This window comes from Puntigrus tetrazona, chromosome 10, assembly GCF_018831695.1.
Source record: "Puntigrus tetrazona isolate hp1 chromosome 10, ASM1883169v1, whole genome shotgun sequence".
Taxonomy (NCBI): Eukaryota; Metazoa; Chordata; class Actinopteri; order Cypriniformes; family Cyprinidae; genus Puntigrus; species Puntigrus tetrazona.
This window is the reverse complement of record NC_056708.1, coordinates 9,483,653-9,510,430: the sequence shown is the minus strand read 5'-3', so window position 1 is coordinate 9,510,430 and position 26,778 is coordinate 9,483,653. Positions and strand designations below refer to the sequence as shown.

The 26,778-nt window shown below is 38.2% G+C and overlaps 1 protein-coding gene across 2 annotated transcripts; it reads left to right on the top strand.

Moving 5' to 3' along the window:
* Positions 1-21,095, top strand: cd209 (CD209 molecule). 2 transcript variants are annotated; one of them, XM_043250019.1, is made up of 5 exons: positions 1-235; positions 333-491; positions 571-698; positions 1,946-2,049; positions 2,148-3,313. In XM_043250019.1, exons 1-5 carry the CDS (start codon positions 61-63, stop codon positions 2,275-2,277), a joined length of 696 nt encoding a protein of 231 aa, XP_043105954.1. In that variant the 5' UTR covers positions 1-60; the 3' UTR covers positions 2,278-3,313. The 2 variants fall into 2 exon arrangements, with proteins under 2 accessions (XP_043105954.1, XP_043105955.1); XM_043250020.1 differs by lacking the exons at positions 1,946-2,049; positions 2,148-3,313 and adding an exon at positions 19,116-21,095.
* Positions 21,096-26,778: the final 5,683 nt, after the last annotated feature.

Genomic DNA, 26,778 nt, shown 5'->3' with positions numbered 1-26,778 from the left:
GTTGATAAAAAACTGAATCATATTGCATAGACACGCAGAGCAGCCAAACTGAGCAGAGCAATGTTCAGTGTTATAAAGTCTGACTGTAATAGACTAGAGATATCTGAGGTTATTTATGAGTGCGTGAGCAGTGAGCTTCAGGACAAGGACAGAGAGACGGTGGAAAAGATGATGAATATAAGAGATCATGACTTCAGAAAAGAGTCAAACACACACCAGCTGCTTCAACGTACAGGTAATCACTTTTACTTCTACCATCAAATATATAAATAGATGAAAACATAACAGTTTGAACATGTTCGGTTGTTTTACATCATGTCTGTGTTGTTCAGGATATGACTGTGTGAAGATCAGAAACTACAGGTCAGCTGTAGTGTGTTTGGTTGTGCTGTGTGTTCTTCTGCTGACTGCGGTCATAGTGCTGCGTGTCTACATCCATACAAACAACACAAGCTGCACAGCTGAACTGTGGAAATGTCTTCATGAAATCGGTAATCATGAACGACTTAACATTAAAAATGGAATTTATACAGCATTCATGAATAAAGCGATAACTGGTTGTGTTTGTAGATGAATGGATTTACTATCAATCCAGTCTTTACTATGTCTCTTCTGAGTGGAAGAGCTGGGCTGATAGCAGACAAGACTGTTTGAAGAGAGGATCGGATCTGATCATCATAAACAACAGAGAGGAACAAGTGAGTGAAAGAGAAAAAAGTTATTTTCTATTCTTACAAACATCTAAAAACTATTCAGGACGATCTTCTTTGGTGGAAAAATAAATGCAAATAAAATGTATTGATTAACTGCCCTACAAAGTAAAAACGTCAGAAACTAAGCCAAAACTATAGGAGCTGTGTTAGACCTATTGATTTTTCTCTATTTCTCAGTATGAATCTTGTTTCCACATGCACACATTCTACGCTATCATCAACTGCTAAAGATTAGTTTCAATTCTCAAGAATGCATGTGTTCTTGATGCTGAGTTTGCATTGAATACAGACTTGAAAAACTGAACTGTAAGAAATCACTGCAGGCAGACAATGTTTTTTTATGTTTTTTTTTTTTAGTTTTAAAGTGCTCCTATTATGGATTTTTGAAAATTGCCTTTCATACAGTATGTAACACAACTCTAAGTTGTAAACATCCTGCAATGTTTTAAATCTAAAAGTGCACCGTGCATAAACTTATTGTCTCTCAAAAGAAAGAGTCCACTCTGAATCATTAAAATGAGTCGCCTTTTAAAACAAGTCCCAAGTCGTTTCATGTTGATGTCAAAATGAAACATTAGCATATTCATTATTTGCCAATAGGTGCCACTTTTGGAGCATTAAAAGCTTGCGAACACTGTTTCAAATTAAATTGACCAATCATCAATAGGGTTTGGAAAAATTAATCATTGAATGAATTGTTTGGAAGTCACTGAACAAATAAGGTAAAAAAAAATCTTTTTGACTTTGCATGCTTTTCAACCTGTTGTTTGGGACTCACAAAACCAAAATATGAACCTTTATTAACCCCATAAGAGGGGTACTTTAATAAGTTTTGGCATTTGTGATGTTATAATTATTGTGCATTTAGTGGAGCGTTCTTTCTATTTAAATTGTGCTGAGTCATTTGAGCAATACGGCACATCTCTGGGAATGATTGTGTCCTAGTCGTTCCAATTTTGCTCCTTCAAGGTAGCCTGTGTTCTTGGAGATGAGCCAAAACTGAGAGTTCAACATCGACAAAAAGACACTTACTGTGTTTTCATCTTTGCATGGAAAACTAAAATGTGAAACTAGGTGTCTGTAATGGGTATGGGGTTATTATTATAATTAATGATTAAACAAACTTAAGGACACTTAAATTAAGAATACTGGGCATCCTGACCAAAAGTTATGTTTGTATTAATTTTGAAATACAATATAATTGTGTTCAATAATGCATCACATGTTGTAAGGATTTCGTTAGGAAGATTTCTGGCAGTGGAGTCTGGATTGGTCTGACTGACATTCATGTGGAGGACTCATGGAAATGGGTTGATGGTACCACCATGACCTCCGGGTGAAGAATCATGGATGGAATATTATGTAATGATGATTCTAAGTCAGTATCATATCAAACAAAAAGATGAAAAATCTAATGTTGATCCGTTGCTGCAGGTTCTGGAATGCTGGAGAACCTAATGGAAATATAAAAGAGAACTGTGTTTTTACTCATTTTTCAGGCTGGGTTGATAATTCATGTACTAAAGGTTATCAGTGGATCTGTGAGAAGAATACTTCTTGTTAAACCATATACTAGTTCATGCAAAATGTTGGGGGTTTTTTTCTCAAAGGGACAGTTCAAATGTTAAATCTTCATTTCAATCTTAATTATGCTTCTGCTTGATCATAATGGCAGTAAATGGTGATCATCTTTTTAAGCTTTGAAAAAAAGAATGCAAATGATTGCTAAAATGAAATATTGTGTCCTGTTTGTTTACAATTTCCCATACATGCCAATGTTTTTTATGAGTGAATACAATAATATAATAACGTTCAAATGTTACTTTCAAGTTGGAGTCTGTGCTTTGATCTGTGTTTATTAGACCCGTTTCAAATGAAGAACATCACCAGCACAAATATACCAGATTATTCATCGGACATTATTGTTTTCAGAAAGATCTTTACAATAACAATGTCCTCTAAATAATCGACTTTTTTGCTGCAGAAATGTGTTCAACCCACACTACTCTACAGTTTTGACGTAGACTTCATTCTTAACTAAACTTCACGGAGGTGGAAACGTGGAAAATGTATGTATGTATGTAAGCTAAACCACGAAAGGGAACAAAAAACAGACTCTTCAAACAGCACTACAAAGAAGAGAAGTATCTGCACGGGTGTTAATGTCAGTAGCTTTCTCTCTATTCTCAAGGCCATGATTTTCGTCCTTGATGGTGAAAACCTGAAGATATTCAATAATTCACCTCACGCTGTTTTCCAGCAGCGTCAGGCGTTCAGGCTAGCTGAGGCTTGAATGATAAGTATTTAACAGGGATCAACACAACACACACATTAACACGTTTTTCCTTCGACCAGTTTATCCTGAGCTCCTAGATTCTTTCTCTGTCTGACTGCATTTACCACATTGTGAGACGCAATGGTTTCTTCATCAATGTAAAAATTGTCTTGCTGTTGTGTTGCGCACGTTCATGAAAGAGTGCTGTTCCAGCGTATGATGGTGTCCACCTTTTTAATTTTTAACCTCTCAGGGTGTGATGACATGCAGCGCTCAAGTCCTCTTGTGATATTTAGTTTAAAGGAATGGTTTACCCAAAAAATAAAGTGAAGTGAATCGATGCATTTGTGAAATAATGTAGCACTTAGCCCTTTCACACACATTTATAAACAGTACTAAAAAGAATATTATTTTATTCAAACTTTACAGTATTTTCTTTAAAATGGTGCTAATATTTTCTAGAAATATAGCAATATGTTGCATAAACACCCCCTTCAAGCTGTCTAGAGAGATACTGTTTGTTCTGGTGGGGTTTGGAGAGAGTCCCATTAGCTGAATGGACTTCGGTGTCACATCAACAGACGAAAGTCTCAGGCAGGATGTAGCAAGCTGGAATGCTAGAAGGTTCCCATGGAAACTGTGGAGAATGGAATATTCCTCGGGAAGTCTCTGAACATTTCATACTCTGATTCTCTCTCCTGGCAGATGAGAAGACCTTTGATCATCTATAATGGTCTCACGCAGAGTGTGCTCCAGAATATAAGCAAGAATAAAATATAGTTGTTTCAGTACTAAGCTGCTAAATAAGCCATTTGTATACACTGCAGCATGAAAGTTCCCAAAAAGTGGTCGCTGAAAAGATGTGTGCATCACTTTAGACAGATAGTAAAAGTATTTAGGGATACGGTGAATCGTTTATGCTAGCAAAATGTTAAAGATTAACTCCTGGGTGGGATACAACAGGAACCTAAAGCCCTGAAGCAATACCTAGCGCAAACTGATCCTGATTGAGACAGAATGACATGTAGGTGCTGAAACATGCATCTATGTTGACCAATGAGCAGTTCCAGTGCCAGTTGTTGTTAAGGACAGAATATGTACATTGAGGATGTATGCAGCCTCGGGACCAGGATGTTGGATTGCTCATTGCACATTGCTTCGCACTGCAGTCGACAAGCCGATTATCAAGTTAGGTAGTTGTCAAGCCTAAGAGTTCAACCTTGAAATTTCAACAAACCCAATGGCATTAGATTTACGCGCAAGCAAAAAGACACAATTAAACATGCATTCTGAGCTCCGTATAAATCTATACTAGTTTTTTAAATAATGCGTGCGCCTCAGCATAGCTGAAGTAAGAGATCTGAAGGAAACAGATCACCTGAATAAAAGAATCACTGAGCAAATGAGTGATGAAAAAATTTCTACTGTTTTGCCATCTTGCATTTAAATTTAATTTAATCCCAGGGCAAGATTATTAGATTCAATGTGCGTTTGTTCATCACCAAACCCCATTCGGCAAGGATTTCATTTGTCAAAAAGTGTTTGTCAAAGATCCAAAAAAGGTATTTTTCCTCCGTCAGGAGAGAGATTTGATTCATTTTTCCATGCAGCCGTGAGCCAGCCCGTCATCCTCGTATCCTGCGGTTAAAGCGCGGATTGTGAAGGGCTTATGCAATCCATCCCGCTTTGGAGCACTAACACTGAGATGAGCTGCTGCATATTACAGCAAGAACAGTGAGTGATGACAAGCACACACACAACTCAGACAAATAAGCATGTAATGATGCACATACGCATCACGCAAACTAACAGTCTGTCACGTTTATAGACATATTCGAAAGAAAAAGACTTAATGCTACAGCATGCAATGACATTAGAGAGCAGAGCTGTTTAAATGGACTGTTTAAATTGGTTCCTTGCTAATGGGTCTGCAATATATATATATATATATATATATATATATATATATATATATATACAGTATATGTGTATGTACAGTATATATGTATGTATGTGTGCTATAAAAGCCTTGTTCTTGATTTATGCCAATATACTAACTTATCATAACTGAATGTATCATTTTGAATGTGATTGCTTACACAATGAAAAATCTTTGAGAAGTTGTGAAGAGTTTGACGGTTTAAGTGAGAATCTAATCAGTTTTGATCAACAAGCCATACACAATTAGTTGTTGCGCAAACTGCAGATAATTGTACTTAATGTTTGCACACATTTTGCATTTGCAGTTTGCTAAAATCAAGAAGAAATTTCAAGCTGATGTGAACAAGAAGCTAATGGTTTAGTGACCTGAACAATCGAGAATTGAGCCAAAGCAATTGAGAAAAACTGTAAAGACATTTCTTCTCCTCAGGAAGTCTATGTGATACAAAATGCAGTAAAACATGAATAGATAGATAGATAGATAGATAGATAGATAGATAGATAGATAGATAGATAGATAGATAGATAGAGAGAAAGTAAAACAGATAGATAGATACATAGATAAATAGAAGGTTTAGAAGAAAAAACAAATTCAGATATAAAAAGAATTATCATAATAATAAATAATTTTAAATCGGTTTTATGCATGACAATGTACACTTTTCTTTATTTTACATTCCTGTTATAGAAGACTATGTTCTTCTAACTTTTTGGGACAACAGCTTGAAGCATTTTTGTATTCCATCATTACAACAAGACTGTTCCGTTTGAATATATGTACTTTTGGCCATATAAGTTTCCTCAAATTTTTCCTTTTCTCTCTCCATCGTTCTCTCTCTCCCTCTCTCCTCACGCACATCCGCACACAAATACAGAGCCAGTCATGCATAACAGCAGACTCTGCAATATCTAGCTGTATTTCGGAGCAGTAGGGAATTGTCCACGAATGGAGCAGGGCCAGAGAGTTCAGTGTGGACCCAGAGAGAGTGCTGGAGGCTCATCAGATAGGATCAGCCTAAACTAGGAGGGCAGTGTTCTCGACGTCATTGGAATCACAAAACCAGCTTCCCCCCAAAATAGCCTGATGTGTCCGTGCGCTCATCTCTGAAGCCTATAAAAACAGACAGCCAAAAACAGGAAAGAGAGAGAATAGGACGGTGCACGGGACGGTCCGAGGAGTCACATGCCCAAAAACATCAACTTCTCCCACTCGTTCTGTCTTTAGCCTTTTTCATTTCCCCCCTCAGATGTCTTCTACCATCCACCCACCTTTTTTTCGATAATTGCGCACAGTAACAACCACAATTTCCAAACTGTTTTGACAGACGTGGCCCTGTTCGGTATAATGGTTCTTTCCTTTTATGTGTTTTGTTGGATTATTCGCAAATCCTCTTTGGAATGCACAAAATCAGCAGATTTCTGACTTTACCTCTCATGACACTCACAATTTTCTTCCCCCGCCTCGTTTTTCAGTACAGACCTCAATTGAGTTGGCATTTATGAAAAGCATATATGTTCCCAGACAGCATATAATCCAATGCTATTACAGCTGAACTGTATTGCAACAAATGCCAGAGGTGGCAGTACTAATTTGCAACAACAAACAGATAAGAAAGTATGCTACTTTTGCAGGATGATTGTCTGAAGGAAGGTCTTCTGTTGTCTGTGATCTCAGGATACAATTTTATCTGTTCTTTGCAACCATTTGGACTCAAATAATGTATTCTGACAGAAACACTGGCAGAAAGTCTATATCTATTAGGGTAACACTTTAGAATATGATTCCATCATTAATGAATAACTTCACAAGAACACATGAGTAACACAATATTAGCACTCTAACTACTACTAACTAACAAGAAACTCTGATTAATGAATTAGTAAGTAATAGTATTTAGTTAAATGTGGTAGTTCACTATTAGCTAATCAGTATTTATTATTTATTTTTTAGACCTCCCGAAGAACTACTAAGAATTACTGTGTACAGGTTCATAATTAATATGAATAATGCATAATGTACAATTAATTTCAAAGTGAAAGTCATGGTAACCCACTCGTAATGAATCAAGTATTACCAAATACTTCAGAGGACGTTACTAATTATTAGAATCAGTATTCTAAAGTAGAGATTATGATAACTCATGACTGAAATCTTTGTAAGCTTTTGAATAGTAGTTATTTAGGTGTTACAACATACTTCTAAAGGAATTACTATTTTTTGGATCAGTATTTTAAAGTGAAGATTGTGATAACTCTCTAGTAATTACTGAAGTCATTGTAAACTTTTGAGGTTTTTGTAAGGCTCTGGTTAGTGATTCACTTTACGAGAAGGTTACCATGATCTTCACTTTACAACACGGATGCAAATAATTTTTAGTTTCTTCAGAAGGATGTAGTAACACTTGAGGCAGTACTATCCAAAACCTTACGTACACCTCAAAAGCTTACAATGATGTTAGTTGATATTAGGGAGTTATGATGATTTTCACTTCAGAATATTGAACAAGCATAAGGGTGTCCACCAGTACACGTGGCATCAGGACACCCTAGGGCGGAGGTCGATGATCGACTTTGTGGTTGTATCATCTGATCTCCGGCCGCATGTCTTGGACACTCGGGTGAAGAGAGGGGCGGAGCTGTCAACTGATCACCACCTGGTGGTGAGTTGGATTCGTTGGCGGGGGAGGAGGCCAGACAGACTTGGCAGACCTAAACGCACTGTGAGGGTCTGTTGGGAACGTTTGGCAGAGACCCCTGTCAGGGATATCTTCAACTCCCGCCTCCGGCAGAGCTTTGACCGGATTCCGAGGGAGGCTGGAGACATTGAGTCCGAGTGGACTATGTTCTCTACCTCTTTGGTCGGCGCGCAGCCGTCCGAGCTGTGGCCGTAAAGTCTCCGGTGCATGTCGTGGCGGCAACCCCCGAACCCGATGGTGGACATCGGAAGTAAGGGATGCCGTCAAGCTGAAGAAGGAGTCCTATCGGGCCTGGTTGGCTCATGGGACTCCTGAGGCAGCTGACAGGTACCGGTGGGCCAAGCGGACCGCTGCCCGGGTGGTTGTGCAGGCAAAAACTTGGGTCTGGGAGGAGTTCGGGGAGGCCATGGAAAATGACTATCGGACGGCCTCAAAGAGGTTCTGGCAAACCCCCGGGGGGGGACTCGACCATCACCCTGGCTGAGGTCACTGAGGTTGTTGAGAAGCTCCTCGGTGGCAAGGCACCAGGGGTGGACGAGATCCGCCCGGAGTACCTCAGGTCTCTGGATGTTGTAGGGCTGTCTTGGCTGACACGCCTCTGCAGCATCGCGTGGACGCGGGGGACAGTGCCTCTGGACTGGCAGACCGGGGTGGTGGTTCCTCTTTTTAAGAAGGGGGACCGGAGGGTGTGCTCCAACTATAGGGGGATCACACTTCTCAGCCTCCCTGGGAAAGTCTATGCCAGGGTACTGGAGAGGAGAATCCGTCCGATAGTTGAACCTCAGCTTCAAGAGGAACAATGCGGGTTTCGTCCTGGACGTGGAACACTGGACCAGCTCTATACCCTCTTCAGGATGCTGGAGGGTTCCTGGGAGTTTGCCCAACCAGTCCACATGTGTTTTGTGGATTTGGAGAAGGCATTCGACCGGGTTCCTCGTGGTGTCCTGTGGGGGGTGCTCTGGGAATATGGGGTAAGGGGCCCTTTGCTAAGGGCTGTCCAATCCCTGTATGATCAGAGCAGGAGCTTGGTTCGCATTGCCAGCATTAAGTCAGACTTGTTCCCAGTGCATGTTGGACTCCGACAGGGCTGCCCTTTGTCACCGGTCCTGTTCATTATTTTTATGGACAGGATTTCTAGGCGCAGCCGGGGCCGGAGGGGGTCTGGTTTGGTGACCACAGAATAGCTTCTCTGCTTTTTGCTGATGATGTTGTTCTGTTGGCTACATCTGGCCAAGACCTACAGTGTGCGCTGGGGCGGTTTGCAGCTGAATGTGAAGCGGCTGGGATGAGAATCAGCACCTCCAAGTCTGAGGCCATGGTCCTCAGTCGGACAAGGGTGGCTTGCCCCCTTCAGGTTGGTGGGGAGCTCCTGCCCCAGGTGGAGGAGTTTAAGTATCTTGGGGTCTTGTTCACGAGTGAGGAAGGATGGAGCGAGAGATCGACAGACGGATCGGTGCAGCTTCTGCAGTAATGCGGTCGCTGTACTGGTCTGTCATGGTGAAGAAGGAGCTGAGCCGCAAGGCGAAGCTCTCGATTACGGTCGATCTTCGTTCCTACTCTCACCTATGGTCATGAGCTTTGGGTCATGACCGAAAGGATGAGATCTCGGATACAAGCGGCCGAAATGAGTTTCCTCCGTGGGGTGGCTGGGCGCTCCCTTAGAGATAGGGTGAGGAGTTCAGTCACTCGGGAGGAGCTCGGAGTAGACCCGCTGCTCCTCCACATCGAGAGAGGCCAGCTGAGGTGGCTCGGGCATCTGTTCCGGATGCCTCCAGGACGCCTCCCAAGGGAGGTGTTCCGGGCATGTCCCACCGGGAGGAGGCCCCGGGGAAGACCTAGGACACGCTGGAGGGACTATGTCTCTCGGCTGGCCTGGGAGCGCCTCGGTGTTCCCCCGGAAGAGCTGGAGGAAGTGTCTGGGGAGAGGGGAGTCTGGGCGTCCCTGCTTAGACTGTTGCCCCCGCGACCCGGCCCCGGATAAGCGGAAGAAGAAGAAGAAGAAGAAGAAGAATATTGAACCAAGTAATTAGTATTCCTTTATTTCCTTTTTATAGTCATTATACCGTTTTACCATCATCTTAATTTTGGAATGAATTATTTATTATGCAAAATTAACTTTAATTATGAACCTGTATACAATAGTTCTTAGGAGTTCTCTGGCATATATGAAGTGGAATAGTTTTTGATCAGCTAATTGTAACTACCAGTTTCAAGTGAGTGCTATTACTTACTAAATTGTTAATCAAATTTCTTGTTAGATAATAGTAGTTATTACAATGTTAATAGTGCGTTAGTCATTTATTCCTGTGTAGGTATTCATTAATGACGGATCATTATTCTAAAGTGTTTACAAAATTAGTAATTAGTAGAGTTGAAATTTTTAACGTCACATCACTCCACCATCAGATCTGCCTTTGCCCACCTTGCACTTTGTCAGTTAAAAGCCAAAATAGTGTCTGACATGCCCAGTGGCGCCGAAACAGTCTTGTCATTTCCATTACCTGATCCCTGTTCCATACGCACCTCCTTAATCTTCTCTCTAAATCTCTTTTTCGGCTCCTAGAAGGGTGTTTTATCAGATCAGATCATATACTGTTGCAGCCATTTGTAATGTTGTTGCTCTGAAAATCTTGTTTTTACAGTCATTTGATCAATCTGGTTCAATCTGGGAAGTGTGATGTTCTAAAAAAGGGATTACAGGAACTGTCATGCAAACACGAAAAACCAGTGATATCAAAACAAATTCTGTATGGAAAAGTTGAGACATTGTTTAAAAACTGTCACAGGCGTCGCCTAAATCAGTGAGATAAGTCGAATGAATTTACCACGGACATTTATCCAGGCGGATCATTCTGCTAATCTGTTTTCTGCGTCATCTCTGAGTAGGCATATGTCCAGTTATAGGATTTGTGCCAAAACTTAGTCTAAATTGACCTCCTTTCATCCAGCTCTGTTGAAAAGCACATGACAGTGACTCAATCATTTTCTCCTCATGAAACAAATTAAATGTAGCTAATTGTTGAATCATGCACTTCTACAGTATTTCTACTGGATATTTTTACACAATGCAGCATCCACACCAGTAGGTGTCAGTATAAGTTAAAGACAACAGCCTTTAAAGCCAGCTCAAATAGGAAGTTAGTTTGCCGTTCAATGGTTGCAATCCAGCAGAAATTGTAAAAGTCTTATGCTGTGCAGTTTCAAAATTTATATTCAAGGAATGACTGTTTGTGTCATTTATGTTGTAGTATGCAAGGGTATGCTAATGCTAATACAACCAACTCATATAACTTAGCAACCAGCATTTTGCATAAATAGGGAAATATGCTAATTCGCATCCAGGTTTTAGGATTATGAATGACACAGCTTTTCCTATGTCTCTCCATTACACCACATTAGTGTAGAACAATAGAAAAAGAGTATGAACACAAATCCACTCTGCTTTGTAGATGGATTCGCCAGTGTTGCATTGGGAAACTGCTTGTGGTCTGACCTGATTTAGACCTCACACCGTAATTGAAAAGACACCACCAACCTTGATACTGTTTCGGAGTTCAGCTGATGCAAGAAAACAATCATCTATAATCAAACCAGATATAATTTCCACAACATTTATTCTTAATATTTAACATTCATGAATGACACTACAAAGACTTTCTCAACTTTGTATCTTTTGTTTGCATATGTATTAAGGCCACTTCAAAGTCATGTGACAGCACAACATGTCACTCAAATCAAATCAATGCTTTTATAATTGAATATAACTGCATGCATCTGCTCTTTAATAGCGTTCTACTTAATATGCAGCAATGACTGCTTTGCAGTAACCCTCAAACTATCCCTGCAAAGATTTTATGTGTATAACAGTTAGACAACAAACTAACTGTTGCTGGAATTAAACTAACCTTTAGGCCTATATTATTATAAGAACTAATTATAAAAATGAAGAACTAATTCAATATTTATGGATTACATCTTTTTCATCATATTCTTGTAGATTACTACAATATAATTTAGTCCTTTATAAGTTAATTCACAACTGAGTACCCATACATTACAGGGATAAAAAAATTATAAAAATGTCTGTCATTAATTAAAACATGATCTAGATTTATCAGGAATTTAGCTACTAAATCTTAAGTATTATAGGAATGGCTTATCCAAACGTGTTGCTACAACCAACAAAATAGGCCACCTTCAAAACCAACTGGATACTGATAACAACAGAACATAGAGCTCAAAATATAAGGCAAACTGAGGTGATGAAAGTCTGACACTCTGACAGTAATAATCCAAAAATGCCTCTATTTTTGCCTGCCATAGCGAGTGAAGTATTATAACGGCCTGGAGAGAGGATTGGCTGTACTGACATAACAATGACATATTCACATAAAAGCCTACCTCTCATTGAACCAGAATATTACAATAAATTGGCTAAGCCTGAAGCGGTAAAGCTTGGCTCAAAGATATTTCAGTTACAAAATCATCCGTCTTTCCATGCAGGAGTTACTAACTCTATACAAACCGTTTATTCAGCCTCAGCATCAACACACATAGAGTGTTTAATGGTAAGCTGCATAAACACTGTTTCAAGTTCATCTCGATAAACTCCAAACACTCTGAATGCAGATTTCGCTTTAAAAGTAGCCGTATTTTCAGCAGGGGGTGGATGGAGATAGTGGAAACAAAATTATGCTTAGCTGTGTTAACCCAAAATCAAAGGACAACTCCAAAGCTGCAAACAGTAGGGAGAAAAGCTCTGGCAAGAGTATGTTGGCTAATGATAGTTTAGCAGTGTAGTCCTGTAATATAAAGGCCTGGGGAATTTGTCTTGATGTCTCTGTTTAGACTGCAGGGACATCATGGAGTTTTGCCTTGTAAACAGTGCCAATCGAGCTGGCCAGAAACCCTGCTGATGTACTAGAAACTCTGGAAGTCAAACTCTAGGCTGGCAAATGGCATGCCACTCAAATTACTCCCATCCCATACTGAGCAAACATTAGCAATGACATGCTGTGACTTAGAAAAATGGTAAATGAAGAGATCTGAATATCCTGCATGTTTTAAAACTTAGCCATACTTGTACTGCTTCAGACAGGTAAGAACTTGGTGCCATGATAACAATGCTGACCCCAATTTGAGATCTTCCCAGGTGAGATTATCTTCATTTAGTACTAAACAGCTTCTTGGCACCTATCCCTTTCCCTCTCCTCAATGAGATCTTTTCTGATCTTCTGCCTTACTGCCCTTACTGCACTCAGACTCCCTTACCTATTAGAGCTGCCTTTTCGGACCTTAAGAAGACAAATTGGAGCTCTCTGATGTTGGAAACTACCTGGAAGTCTCACTTAGTCCCCTTTCAAAGCTAAAGCTATGGAACAAGCTGTAGTCAGAGAATTGAAACCTAGTTGGCCCATATCAAAATCAGGTTATAAACATTTCACAAATCAAATAATCCAATCTTTTTGCCATAACACATTGCGATGGTGTTTAATCTTGTTTCTGGAAGGTCAGTGATTTTTGCTCTAAACTGTCCCGATATCTGGCTGGTATTTCTCAGAGATCTTGATTAAATGGTTCAGGTTGACTCTTTACTTATATTTCTGGCTTTTTGTTTTAAATGCTACAACTATATGTCATAGTTATACAACTATCATGTCACTTGAAAAGATTCCTTCACCTGAACCCTCATCACTGGGATTGACTTTGGTCCTTTCTTCTTTTTTCAGTGATCACCAGGTTGCTTTGAACTTTCACCCTGTATAGCTTTCCACTACCTTCCATTTTTCTGTCCCCACATCTGCAGTCTCAGAAAGGTTCTCTCCATGCCTCTTTAATAGATCAATCTAGATGGCAACCGATTACCTAAAGCGTAATCTTAAGTACTGAGCTCCACTTTCCACAAAATCTTTATATCTTCATTGATCAAGCTCTACTTAACAGATCTCAAAATGAAAACTGATATACTGCAACTCTCTACTTAATAGCCAGCTGAGGGCACCTGAAAAGGTGATGCAGGACCTGTTTTAACACCTGGAAATTTACTCCTATCACTTCCTTGATGTGCAAGAACTTGATTCAACTCTGCACTGTTCCTGGCTTACTCTATGTAAAATCATATACCTACCTGAAACTCCTGAAACTTTCCTGAGAAAGTGGCATCTCAATATCAGCAGTTCCATTTGATTGGCTTTAACACTGCAACCAAAAGTAAGGGCACAAAGGTGTTTTTGAGTCTACCTGGAAGAAAAGTCAAGCTGATACAATGTCTGTATTTGAGGAACAATCAAAGCTTGCCAGGTTATTAACATAAAAGATTCAGAGTTTTGTTTGAGGCACTTTACTAGCAAGTTAACTAGATTCACATGCAGAAGACGATAAGAAGTTCAATGCATTTTAAATAACGATGGGCTCCTACTTGAGTTTAGAGGTCCAGTTTAGTATTCATCCTGCATTCTCAGCCTTGGTAATTGTCACTCACATGATTTGTGCATTCTATTGCAATTCGCTCTAGTAGACCGCATCTGTTCAGAGCATAAATAGATAAGTAAAAAGTTTAGGTGATATTCCCAGGTTTTCTAAATGCTTGAATGTGCCATCGTAACACTGTCATACAATCGCCTGGAAGTGCCAATCTCAAGGCCCTTTAGCCAATAACAAATCAGCCATGCCTGCCGTGCTCTGAAGCCAAAGGACACGTTTCTTCCCTGCTCCTGTTTCTTCCCTTTTGTCTTCACTCTGCTCACAAAAGTGGCTATTTACAGACAGCAAGTGAGGAGATGAGTGGTGTGGAAAGAGAACGAGAGGGTGGGGATAACAAGAGAAAAGCGTGATTGTCTGATCGTGGCTTCATGATTATGAAAGCAGTCATAATTGTGCATAATGTTCCTCGATTCTGTATTTATTGCTTTGAATTAATAAAATTTACATCAAAACTATTGTGATATGCTGCATGTCATATTCATTATGTAGATGTGACAGAAAGGATAGCTTGCTAACACCTGAATGTCTCATATTGAAAATCATAGTCATTGGGACAGGACGTTCTAGGGTAGCCACCCTGCTGATAACAAAACAGTGCCCCCTCCTGGCTAGGAGTGTCCAATCCCACTCCTGGAGGACCTGAACCCAATTAAACCTGAAACCTGACCTAAATGGAATGCTGTAAAGCGACACATTGTAAGATTGCTTAATTCTGTCAATGATATTTTACATTACTTTTGCAGGCCTATGTCTGATTTTTGAAGAGATGTTAATCTCAGAAATGGTTGTTCATGTAGAGAAGATGAACTGTGCAGACATGAGAGAGAAAGTGAGAAATGATGGGCAAGAAAGGTGGAAGAAGAGAGCGTGAATGTTTTTTTACTTGCCTTGCTCCGGGGGAGATATGTGTGGAGATGCATGTCAGCTGCCTTCCCACTGCGCCTTTTCTCTGTAGTGCAGGAGAACGCTACAAAAGCACATCTCACCATAATGACTCTGATGAAAAGTGAATGAACTGGTTTATGGCTGAAACAGCTCTCTGTCTGAACAAGGCGCATAAAGCAGCTCCCTAGGAAAGTTTTGATAATGAAGTGTGGAAGTTACAAAAATGTAACATTCGACTAATAATGTTTTTTGGTTTTTACCTCTGGTAAAAGCTCAGCTGATCTCAGCAAAGGAAGCGCATTTTTCACTTACTGCTCTACAGGATGGGATGATGCTCAGAACGTTACATTTATAACCAGAGGAAGAGGGGGAAACAGCCTCACACGCCAGTAAAGCCAAATCATAAGAAAAAAAAACCCTAAGAAAAGTCCAATCTACACTTACTTTGTGTGGTTTTACAAACTAATTCCGGTGGCAGATACCTGATAAGGTACTGAGGTCTTAGTTTCGTTTCAGTGACTTAAGGATGTTGTGATAAAACTCTGTTGGTAGTTGCAACTACTAGAACTCACGCAAATCCCTGGTTTACATTTCTGATTCACCCAAGCAACGGTGCGTCAGTTGTGTCACAACGTGCGTCACACATAATAGTCTGTATTTTCAACATAATTAAATGATAAAGCCCATCACAGATAAAGCATAGTCTCACAGGGATTTGTTGGAAACGAAAAAAGGCTGTTATTGTACAGCTGTGAATCTAATGTTATCTGAAATTGGGAGGCATGGTATTACAACGTGAACCTGACCTGAATTTAGCAAGCAATTCCAACCTGGATCACATTGCACTTCCGTCTATTCAGTGACTTGCAAATTGTCTGCCAGTGTTTTTTTTTTTTGCTTAATTAAATCCGGTTATTTACATATCAAGTGCTGAATGAATACCATTACTAACGATTATCTCTTACCAAACATTTTATCACATTTTCTCTTCTGTCACTGTTCTGATCATACAAAGTTCAGATTTGCCTTTTGATGTGCGTCTTCATCAAATAGTCTGACTCATACAACTCCTGCTGACTTGAACCTCATGATTATGATTTTGATAACATCTAGTAAAAAAGTATTTCAATTTAAAGACCTGGCAGAAATTCTTGATCATGTAGCATTTTTGTTTTTTAAACAACTAGAGAAAAAACTACGCTGAATTTCACCAAAAAAGTGGTCATCGCTGCTATTAATGCTTGTTTCTTCCTTCACTGTTCTAAACTCTAGTTGATGCAATGACTTGTCAGCACAGAGTCATTTTTCATTCATTTTTACACCTTTTTTCAATACAAAATCTTTGAAGGAGAAAATGGCTTCTGAAGAGCTTCAAAGTATGACTGGCTTGCTTTTAGAGCAAAACACACTTCAATTTCAAAATACGGACTCATCATCCATTGTGTGTTGGAGTGTATATGAGTGGGCTCTTTATTTTCTGTGTTCTGAGGATACTCGGATTCAAAAAGTTCAGTCCTTACCTTTTTCTTAAAATTCAATTAAAAAATCTGATATAAAGAAAAGTTGTTTTAATTACTATATTGAAAATATAGTTAGCAATGTTTCTTAGCAATAAACAACCAATAGTTGCATAATGTTGCAACATGTCACATCTAAATCGCCCCCAGTGCGATCATCGAACCGTCCTACACTTGAAGTGCTTCAATTCACAGAATAGATTATAGTTTTCTGCTTGATGTCAAATTAAATCACACATAAACCAGTATAAACGGTATAGCACACTCTCATTTGGGTCACAAAAAATTGCTTAAGGGCTGCTTTCAGAAAAAAAAAAAAGCCCAGCTCATTCCCTGAGGATAAAATTGCTTCTTTAGATGTTTTTCAGAAAAAAAAAAAGGAAAAAGAAAAGGATTCAGCGGATGTTTGCATAGAAACTCTCCTCCATCTCTTCTCAACCTCCTACATCCTTTGCAGATCCTCCACTCCACTTTTAAAAAGTATGAAGATAACTCATGCCTAACATGAAGAGGAAGATCAACATGGTAAAGATGAAGATGGTTAGTCCAACTCCTGCTGGCTCAAAAGTCAAGATTTACACCCTCTTAGACTGAAGGATCACAATTCAAAGAGAATCCACTGGCTATTAGTAACCAGAGCGAAGAGATAAACAGAAATAGAAACCAAGTAAATACTGAAAAAATAATGATATATAGTGCATAAAGATTGGTGAGAAACTTACATTTCCCAATAAATGATACAATATGTGAAATCAAGCAACCACACTGATATTTCATGCCAAGGATTGATTCTCAAAAAACTCATAAAATGTAATGTACATGCACTGCACATTTTTGACAACTGCATACATGTGAATGCTCCATATGCTGTATTAACTGTTTCACAGCTTTAAAGACCTGAAGGCAGAGTTTTCCACTGAAACTGTTATGTCAGGCCAGATATATCCACCATTTTCATTTTTTTCATTGTTTTATTTTATAAGTGTAAGGTAAAAGCAGCTGTGAGCGGAGGAAAAGATGAGTAATTGAGGACAGGGTCAAAAGAAATTAACTTGAAGCAAATTTGAAGCACCTTGATTCATTCCCTGATACACAATGTGACCTTACTCCAACAGACACCAGACACATTTACATCATCAGTTACATCATCAGAAACACACATGTGCATGCACACAAACACATATTAGTCACATGCGGGCAATCCCTAGGACATGTCACATCATATGTAAATCAGAAATGGGTTTACTAGATCTAACTGCTTTTTTAGAACATGCACGTGGCACACGGTTTAAATGCTTTCTTGTTTTCCGCTCTGAATTTTATCACTCAGGGATTTGCATAAGTCACATCCAGCTTTGCGGCCTTTGGCCTGAAACAGCCAGAAAGCACTTAGCAACTCACCTCATTGACTCACTCACAAGTAATTAGCAACTGTGATTCAGTTGGTGGAGTAAGAACTAGTTTTAATGTGGAAAAAAAGTTGGAGAGTGTTCTGGTGCTCATTTCATGGCCAAAACATTAGAAATCATTTGCACATGAAATACCAAAAACCTTTTCATTTCTGTGTTTTTCAACTAAACTATTTATTTTTAACTTAAAACAAGTCGTCTGGGTTTCAAAGAACTGTTGAAAGTGCTTTGGAGTAAAGCAGTAGTGTGTCATTTATGAGTCACTATTGCGAAAATAAACAAAAAAATATTTAAAATCAGGTTTCCCGAACTGACTTACCAACCTGCCAATGATGTTTATTCTACGTGGTCATTACAGTTTTGTCATCTTTTGCTTAATTATTTAAGCTCTTTACTTTGTTGGATTCTGATTGGCTGTGAATGTGTTTATCATTCATTGGCTGAAGAAAAAATTTCTCACTCACTTTAAAAAAATAAAATACACATTATAAGAAAATGAAAGTGTTTTTCTGACCTTGAATGCATGTCAACCTGTTATTTGAGACCCCTTCCTAAAAGAATATGAACCTTACATAACCCATGGGGTGCATTAAATTTAAATAATAACAAAATATTCCAGAAGTAATGCACTTGGCGTTTAATGCATTGGCAACTTGCTAAAAGAACACAAGTGGCAAATGTATAGCAACATAAAAGCTAATAAAAACACCTAGACAATATAACAACAAATAAAAAAAAAAGTTCTCATTTCAAAAGTTAACAGTTTTTCCATTTCATGAATAATAGCTGATACATAAACAGAGCTAATTTTGTCTGGGATGAGTTCTGCTGTTGAAGGGCAGCTGATAAAGCCTTAAATACGACAACAAAACTCTTTCAGTGCAAATGAGGCCTGGTGAATACAGCCGGCCCTTGAACCTCAATAAGAATATTCATGTAAATTTGTGACTAAATAATATATGCTCTCATCAAAAAAGAGATGTACGAAGTAAGAGAAACAAAAAAAAGAGAAAAGGGAAAGAAATACAAAGAGAACACTCAACTTGATGCTAACAGCAGACAGTAGAGAGCAAAAAATCAAATGCAAATTGGTTTGCACTAATAGTGATTAATTACAGCACATTGCCATTTGCCTTTGCATTACAGACACCTGATAAACCCGTCTCACGCCCTCTTTGTTTAATCCATCTCTCCAGGTGTGGGAGTATCAGAACCAGCGTTTCAGTGAGTCATTACCACTCACACTTGGGTTAATACTGATCTGACATCAGCTGAGCGTGCCAAGACGAATGGCCCATCAAAGGAGACTCTCAGTGGAGGTCCCACTTCCTCTCTCTCTCTGTTATGACAGCGGGGACGCCTCGTATTCTCCAGCGACAGATCTGTTGGAAAGGCTTGACATTGGTTCACACCCCCACAGTCCTGCGCTCAGGTACGGCCCATCGAGACGAGTTGAGTCACGGATCAGTTTCGTTGGGTATTAGCCATGTTGCTGTCTCAAAAGGGGGTGGTGAAGTCACCAGGCTTACACTCTCATCTCCAGCGAGGGATTTGTATGACGGCAGATTTATGTGCGGTACATTTGTTAAATTTATGGGTTTGAAGCCCATAGACAAACACTTTTATTGTTTTGGGCTCCTCTAGAGAACTCCAGCTGTCTCTCAGTAAGGAAATTAGTCATTACTCATTAGTCACGGATTGGCTCCCACAACACACGCTGCTGAAAGAGGCTGTTTGCAGTCGAATATAGAACGTGTTTGCGGTGCTCTTTGGGATGTTGGATGTTTACCGAGACAGCCATGCCCAAACACTTTTCAAGAAGAAGATTGTTATTCCCACTTGGGACGGATTGAGATACAGAACCTTATTATCATGTGCTTGTATATTTGCACATGACTATTGCAAACACAACTGGGGCTTGTGGTGGGTTTGGGTTATTTTAGTCCCATTTAAATTCATATTTTAGGTTAATTTGATGTTAACGGTTGGGGTCAATACGATTTTTTATTATTTTTTTAAATAGGTCTATTTTATGTTCGTCAAAATATGGTAAGCATGGGTGTAGTTGTAGCCAGCAATGAGAAAATGATTTTTATTTTATGCCAAAAATCATTAGGATATTGAGTAAAGATCATGTTCCATGAAGATAAATATATCTTGATTAGTAATATGCATTGCTAAGGACTTAATTTAAACAGCTTGAAAGGTCAAACATACACCAAAAGAAAGCGTATTTATTCAGGTGTCAGATTTTCATTTCAGATATACATCTCAGTTTTCCAAAAGTGACCATTATAGGTAATGTAAAATATCTTTACAAATAAAAATAATTTTCTTTTATTTTAATAGATGTTAAAATTCATTTACAGTTTTACTGAATTGCTAAAACGCTAAAAAAAGTTAGCTAATTGTTGCAGTCTGTTGTCAATAACTTAAACCACCTCACATGATCAAACACAGTTTGCAGATCTAGATTTAGAATTTTCAGCAAAACTTGAAAGACGTTCTCGTTCTCATTCTTAAAACACATTCTTTAATCTAATGCACTTCCTCAATACTGGTAAACACAAGTAGCAACAATCGAATACAAATCCTCAATTTTGAGCTACTGTGCTATAACTATTTCACTTATCAAATGCAATGAAGGAAGATTATTACATTTCTTTTGAGATTACAAATTTAGTTCTCCCTAAGAACTATATTTTGTTTTGAACAATGTGTTTTCTATTTTTCGTTGTATTGTATGCTGACTACTTGATAGTTTATGATTAGAGAGCAGTGCTTGATTTTGAACACAGGTAAAACTGTTTTGAGGCGAAAGTTTTATTTTACAAGAGTCTGAGGTTTTGTAAATGGTGCTTGAAGATGAGGTTTTGTGGTTTCAGAAAATGGAGCAAGGTTTCAGAAATTGTGTTTTAGCAAGTGAGAAAGACTGTAATTTATGTGATGGCTAAGCCGATTTTCAGCATCATTACTCCAGTCTTCAGTGTCACGTGATCCTTCAGAAATATCTTGATTTGATGGTCAAGAAATATTTGTATCTTTATTCAACAGAACAGCATTTATTTGATATACAAATCCTCTTAAAACCTTCCATTTATTTATCTGCATCAAAAACGTATTCTTAGGCAGCATCATCCTTTATGGAAAATAAAATCCCATAATGCTTTGCAATCTCAGGGGAAAAATAAATCCATTTGACAGACGAGTGAGATGTTTATTCTGTATTAAATTGTATTATAAAAAATAATTTAGAAAACAGAGTACTTTTACACTAAAGAGTATGTCTTTTTCAGCTTATTACAATACTACAATGCTCTGCATTGCTATATTAAAATTTCCATTTATAATTACTCTTTTTAGGGTGTTTTTTGATCAAAAACGTGAGGACCATGACATGCAGTTCATCATATATGGGGCAACAGTAACGGAAGCACTGCAATGTCAAGATTTAGGAAAAACAACAGCGATACAGAAGCAGTAGCTGAAGTATAAATGCAGAAATCAATTATGAGTCGAGTCTCCCCTGTGTTTTCTGCGCAGATCTCTGTTTGTATGACGCACTATGTAGAGCGTTTCAAAACAGTCGCTTGTGTTTATGATTTCATTTAGTGTGTTGCCTTAGTGTGCAGCTGTCTTTGTGGGAATTATGCAGCTTCCTAGGTTTAAAACACAAGTAAAAGCAAACATCTCTGTGGATTTCTGGCTCTTTCTCTCCTTTGTCCCTCACTCACAGCCACACACAGTGTACAAATAAATGCTGCTTGGGCTACAGGCACCTGTCGTTCTTGATGCTAATTGACATCTTTGTGATGGCGGGAGCCCTTGTCTGAGCGCGTCTCTGTCAGGATACGGCTAATAGCTTCTGGCACTCTGCTACAGTAAGTGGTCGTGAGATTTGATCAGGATGAAGCAGCCTCAGAGCCTTGCTTTACCTCCTGGGTGTCCCTGTAGCACGGCTGCTTTGAGGGAAGAAATAAATCCCAGGAAAAGAAGGATTTTGAGGGGACAGCATCCTACGGAGGATCGGTAAACAATTACTTGGAGCTTGCAGGACGTGTTGGCATATTAGTCTGAAGAGTGCTGTGAAGCACCCAGGAAAGCATCAGAATATTACAAAATCTGAGCTAACACCACTGAAGACTTCTGGAAAACAATTCCTGCGCTTGACGGTTTTTGCATTATTGACTACAACGCGCAATAATTGTAAGTAAAAATGATTCCCAAGTCGCAAAATTTACACAGTTAAGTTTTTTTATTTTTATTAGTTTTTAGTTTTTAGCAAAAAATATGTAGCATGAACGTAGCATGAAACACCAATTTCTCCAACCATGCAGCAACAAAAACAAACTATCTCAAGGTCTAGCTATATGTAAGGACACTGTGTCACTGCACTTTTAAATTAATCACAAACTGGTCTACTTTAAAGCGCTCAGTAGATTAAGCATGTCCTCTTGCAGCTAGGAACCAATTTAAAGCCTGATTAATTACATGATATACACTGAAGCACAATCCTGGAACCTGTACGTGCCCCTCGACATTTAACTCACGTGCCTTTACAGAGCGAAGGCATGGATGACACAATCCTTAGAAGGGCGTCTTTCTCCAAGCCTCTGAGCCCGTTTATGTAAGCCAGCGTAGCCTGGAACATCTACAGGCCCAGTATCAGTCATTAGATTAATGAGCACATCCCTGGAGATCCTTCATGCAAAACAAAGATGTCACAACATGCTGTTCTTCACGATGAGATCTGTTCGTCCCCAAGCAGTGACGTGGTGTAAGAGGTCCTTATGCACATTCGCTCCTCCTTAATGGACAAATCATCTCTTTTCGGTTACGCCGTGCACTGAAATGAACAACGTGTGCTATGACACAAGCAGGTTGGAGATCTTTTTTTCTCAAAAGTAAACCGCTTGAAAGTCAATTATTACAGCAACCAGCACACTCCGAGTCACCTTGACTGCACAGTGTGAGATGGAGGGTTAAAACGCCAGCAGAAATTACAGTTTTGGAAGAAAATCAATGATATGGGCTGAGATTAAAACAATTTCCCGTGGACACCAACCCTCTATTCAATGTAAACAAAAGTCAAGAACGTTTCACTTGCGCACCGCAGACATGTTCAGACTAGTGGACGTCATCGTTGTCTGACGTTGACTTTCAATTACAGATAGTACGAGGGAAACAATGCTCAGACCTTCAAAGGTAGCATTACACATGTGGAGGGAGGTTCAATTTAATCTCAAAAGCAAGCTGGAAGCAGCATCAGGGGTTTAATTAAGAATGAAATTTCATTTCCAAACTTCTCTTGAATGAACGAATACCGACTCATTATTAAAGGCTGCATATAAACAAGCCAATTACACAGAGAGTGAGGCGTGAAAAACATAATAGCCTATGAAATCGTGTTTAATGCAATTTCAATTTCATACAGTTAAAATGGAATGAACATTCGCCTGTCGGACAGAAGATGAAACAATGCTTGGAGGTGACGATGACGTTAAACGTGGGTTTTCGAGAACGAGAGAAGTCCGGTCTTTTAATGAAGCGCTCATTAAAGCAGATTCACGCCACGGCACCAGAGCGCCTTGAGGAAGGAAGAACGAGAGAACGAAATGCAGAAAAAGGCATGTTAGCAGAAAGAGAGGGAAAAACACATTGATTTTAGCTATCAGAATTTTGCAGGTGGTCTGTGGAAGAGATGCGGGCAAAATGGAGAACACGGGGAAAGGTCGGCGTCGCATTAATTATTAAAGTACACTTCATGTGTGATCTTGAGAAAAGAAAAACCGAGGATCTATATGTGACATGAATGTAATTTATAGCAACTGAAAAAAATCCCTTTGATCTTACATACGTTAAAGTTTTTGCTAAAAAACAATTCATATTGTATTTTTATAGAATATTTATAGAATGTTTTATCTATAAAAACTGATATATATATATATATATATATATATATATATATATATATATATATAAACTACTATATATAAATAATAAATAAATAACATTAAAGGGTTAGTTCACCAGAAAATGAAAATTAAACTGTGTTTTATTCACCTTTAAAGAATCATATTAATCTTTCAGATGAATCCTGGCAAATTGTCCCGGCACTTCTAAACTCCTTTTAACAGTCCAAACACAATAAATAAAGTGCGCTCAAACGTAGCAAAACATCACTGACTCTGCTCTGTTGGGTGGCAATTTTTGTAAGATAAATATCCATATTTTCACTTATATTATCACTTATATATTTTCACTAATATTTCAATTATCCATATAAACACTTTTTTCTCAATTTCTGTTGACAGTGGCACAAGGAAAACGTCCAAGCAGATGACATACAGGTAAGACGTATGCATCAGGCACGTGTTTCTGAGAAATGTAGGAGCAAAGGAGACAACGTTTCCTTACTTTAGCAAAGGAAAATCTCCTCTTTTTTATTACCTTAAAAAAAAGCATGGATCAACTACAAGAAGCCTGTATTCACCGCACAAAGCAGTGTGAGGGATGCGCATACTTTATTCAGTGTCTTCCGAACAATAAACAGCAAACCTTCATTTAGTCCCGTGGAAATCATTTCCCATTTGCACTGTTTTGGAATTTCTCTCGTTTAGTAACACTGGCCCTATAACTTGACTCAAAACTGTTACAGTTCTTGAGGTATAGATACCTTCTGACTTTGAGATAACTGTCAAAAAAGTGTCTCTAAAGCGACCTTAAGGGTGTGTGTTACAACTAGCCTCGATCTCCCATACATTGTGGAATATGCTATTCTGAGTGGTTGCATTTAAGAGTGTCCAAGTGTTGGTGAGTGTGTGCCTGTAGTCTTCTATAGTTATAGATGTGATTAAGAGGCTCAGCAGAGGGAGAGCTGCTCTCTGATCCTCCCCTGAGCTCCGCTGTCAGCCGCTAAAGAGACAGAGGCTCTAAATGAATCCTCTCTTTACACGCCAGTTAAAAGGACTTCAGAGCCACACGACACCCCAGAGAGCAGCCTGTCCAGCTTGCTTCAGCCCGCTACATCCAATGCCTGCCAACCATATCTGGCTGAAGGCCAAGCCTAGCTTGAGCTGAGTTGTGTGAGGCTCTGTGTAACTGTGTAATATTAACCCGGACAAGATTTACGTATCAACTGGAATACAACACTTCTTGAATTCCCAGAAATTTCAGCATAATACCTATATGATGTCACTCACATTAAAATGTCACAGGTTTTGTCTTGGGTCTCATTCAATAGCCAATGTGTTGAGCCTGTATATAGATACTTCAACAAATATATCTCTACTCAATGACTGATAGACTGGCATAAACCCATACATGCATGCATACATTTGTACATTATTTTTAATAATGCATTAAGGGTTTTTTTATTAAAAAAAAAAAAATATATATATATATATATATATATATATATATATATATATATATATATATATATATATATATATATATTACATAAATGAAAGTAAAATATTTTATGAATCATAATTACAACCTAATTATTTAATAAATAAATAATAATCATATAAATATATAAAATTACTGTTAATAATTAACAATTTGGGTGACACTACAACTTTTCCCTCAATAAATATATTACACCTTAATGAATGTGTTAAATTTTAATTATTGCATAATTAAATACATCATAATAACAATGTATTTTTTTAAGTAAATCAATTAATGAATTATTAAATTGATATAAATTATTATACACATACACACACATTTTATTTATCAATAAAAATATATATATAAATACAATATAATATATATATATATACACAATATAAAATATATATAATATATTATCATCATCATTATTATTGCATTAGAAACATATTATTCATATTATTCATAATACTAAATAAAAATGTATTATTATTATAACTATTATTACATCACAAGTTTACCGCAATAAACAGTCATCTGACATTGGCACAGAATGGTGTAGGTTTGATGGGTTTCAGTGTGCAGAGGCTGCAGATCACTGCAGGAGAGGTGCTGCAGCCCCCTAGAGACTGACCTGTTTGAGAGAAAGAGTTTTACTGGCCCCTCTCTATGGGTCAAACTGAATGTTGTGGAATACTGGAGAAACTGTGATCCTGCTGTGAATAGAGCACCGCATATACAACCTAATGAAAAGGGCCACAGTGACTACGCGTGTGGGAGTATTTGATTCAGACAATGAGTCATTGCTTAACAGACGTGACCAGGTTATCCATCAAGGTTTATTTACTCAAACAATGCAGCAGCTCAGTGGGCTGAGTGGGAATGAATTGTTGACACAGGTCAATGTCGGTTTAACTTCTTCCTCATACTAACACTGTTGACAGGTTTTCAAAGTATACCTCATGGTCCAATTAATTGTACCACAATGTCGGAATATAAAACTTTTAAATCAATAAAGTGTTTTATGTGAATATAAAATACATATCTTTGTGTTTTGTGTACAAAAACAATAACAGCAAATAAAAGAACGTAAACAAGTTGCATGAGATCTAATGTTTATAGAATAATAATAAGTAAAATGATTAAATACTATTAATACTATCATGCATGACAAATGCTTAGTATCTCATTTTAATGTTATTATTATTACTATGTACTTATTATGTGCTTATTATTGATGAATGGTTATTAGACATTAGTTATTTTTATGATTATTATTTGTAATAGTAATTTCTATATTTTAAATATTATTATTACTACAACTACTAAGTTAATAACGTTAAGCGAACTTTATATTACCCATGTGATACTTTCCAAAACGGCACCAGGGTGAAGCGGAGAAAACTAATTGTTAAATAAAGTTGTTATTTTTGTTTTCTTCACTCACAAAAAGTATTCTCG